The sequence below is a fragment of the Procambarus clarkii genome, chromosome 25 (genome assembly GCF_040958095.1).
Source record: "Procambarus clarkii isolate CNS0578487 chromosome 25, FALCON_Pclarkii_2.0, whole genome shotgun sequence".
Taxonomy (NCBI): Eukaryota; Metazoa; Arthropoda; class Malacostraca; order Decapoda; family Cambaridae; genus Procambarus; species Procambarus clarkii.
The window spans coordinates 41,687,744-41,689,713 of NC_091174.1; the positions used below are offsets into that span (position 1 = coordinate 41,687,744).

Here is a 1,970-nt window from a genome sequence, read left to right on the forward strand (position 1 = left end):
AAGATGGCTGGCGGCGTTGTCGTGGGAACAAAGCTGGCAAGTGGCCCGCTAGCTCCCAAGCCTCGCTTCTCCCGCGCAAATCCTCTGTCACAGCGCTCTCGCTACAATGAAAGATACTATTCGCTCTAACTTCTTCCACAAACGTGCTACAACGGCCATGGTAGCATAATTAGATTGCTGGCGACTGGGCTCTCACATGAGCCCAAACACAAGAGGTTTCGAGTACGGGTTAACCAGACTCGACCCGTGCACCGGCCGTCACAGGCATGTAAAACCAGTGGAAGTGAGCTGGTGCAAACCCATTCTCTCACACCACTGACATCAGATTGTGAATGATAAAAACAATATATGCATCAACAGTTTTAAGCAAAATGTTAGAAGTTTAACATTGGTATTGTAAATATTAATGTTATTATTATCAAGAACTGGGTTATGATAGATTACGTTGGTCATTGAGAATTGGTAACATTTTATACATTTTTAAACTAAATTATATAAATGAAAACATCTTTTTGTAAGTTTCACTTTCTAAAATCCTTTATTATTGTGAAGTTTGGCCTTGTTATTGTATATTTTGTTTTATCTTTTTCGTAAGTGATGCTTCAAATGACAGCGTCAGTGGGGAGGATGTCACAACCATCACCTGCCTCCGTGGAGATGACAGCATCAGTGGGGAGGATGTCACAACCATCACCTGCCTCCGGGGAGATGACAGCATCAGTGGGGAGGATGTCACAACCATCACCTGCCTCCGGGGAGATGACAGCATCAGTGGGGAGGATGTCACAACCATCACCTGCCTCCGGGGAGATGACAGCATCAGTGGGGAGGATGTCACAACCATCACCTGCCTCCGGGGAGATGACAGCATCAGTGGGGAGGATGTCACAACCATCACCTGCCTCCGTGGAGATGACAGCATCAGTGGGGAGGATGTCACAACCATCACCTGCCTCCGGGGAGATGACAGCATCAGTGGGGAGGATGTCACAACCATCACCTGCCTCCGTGGAGATGACAGCATCAGTGGGGAGGATGTCACAACCATCACCTGCCTCCGGGGAGATGACAGCATCAGTGGGGAGGATGTCACAACCATCACCTGCCTCCGGGGAGATGACAGCGTCAGTGGGGAGGATGTCACAACCATCACCTGCCTCCGTGGAGATGACAGCATCAGTGGGGAGGATGTCACAACCATCACCTGCCTCCGGGGAGATGACAGCATCAGTGGGGAGGATGTCACAACCATCACCTGCCTCCGGGGAGATGACAGCATCAGTGGGGAGGATGTCACAACCATCACCTGCCTCCGGGGAGATGACAGCATCAGTGGGGAGGATGTCACAACCATCACCTGCCTCCGTGGAGATGACAGCATCAGTGGGGAGGATGTCACAACCATCACCTGCCTCCGGGGAGATGACAGCATCAGTGGGGAGGATGTCACAACCATCACCTGCCTCCGGGGAGATGACAGCATCAGTGGGGAGGATGTCACAACCATCACCTGCCTCCGGGGAGATGACAGCATCAGTGGGGAGGATGTCACAACCATCACCTGCCTCCGGGGAGATGACAGCATCAGTGGGGAGGATGTCACAACCGTCACCTGCCTCCGGGGAGATGACAGCAGCATTGGGCAGGATGTCACAGCCAACACCTGCCTCCGGGAAGATGAGAGCAACGTCTGGGATAGTGGATGTGAAAGAAAAGAGTAAAAACACTGTCATATTAAACTTGGTTACGGAAACTACACTGTCGCTTGGCATCAAGAATTTATTGGTGTTGGCACCAGCTGACTTCGGTAAGGAAACTATACATTGCGGTTTACATGAGCGTTATATGTAAAGTATATGATTATAATACAGAAGCTTCGCCCGGCCGGGGAATACTTGATCATTGTTAAGGATTCCATGATTAATATTGGATGATGACCCGAATAATAGGTTGGGTTGGTATTAGTGAAA

General features: G+C 49.9%; 1 protein-coding gene across 1 annotated transcript; it reads right to left on the bottom strand.

Annotated features, from left to right (window-relative positions):
• Positions 1-602: 602 nt before the first annotated feature.
• Positions 603-1,733, bottom strand: LOC138368587 (uncharacterized). The gene has a single exon (XM_069331115.1). It carries the CDS (start codon positions 1,731-1,733, stop codon positions 603-605), a length of 1,131 nt encoding a protein of 376 aa, XP_069187216.1.
• Positions 1,734-1,970: the final 237 nt, after the last annotated feature.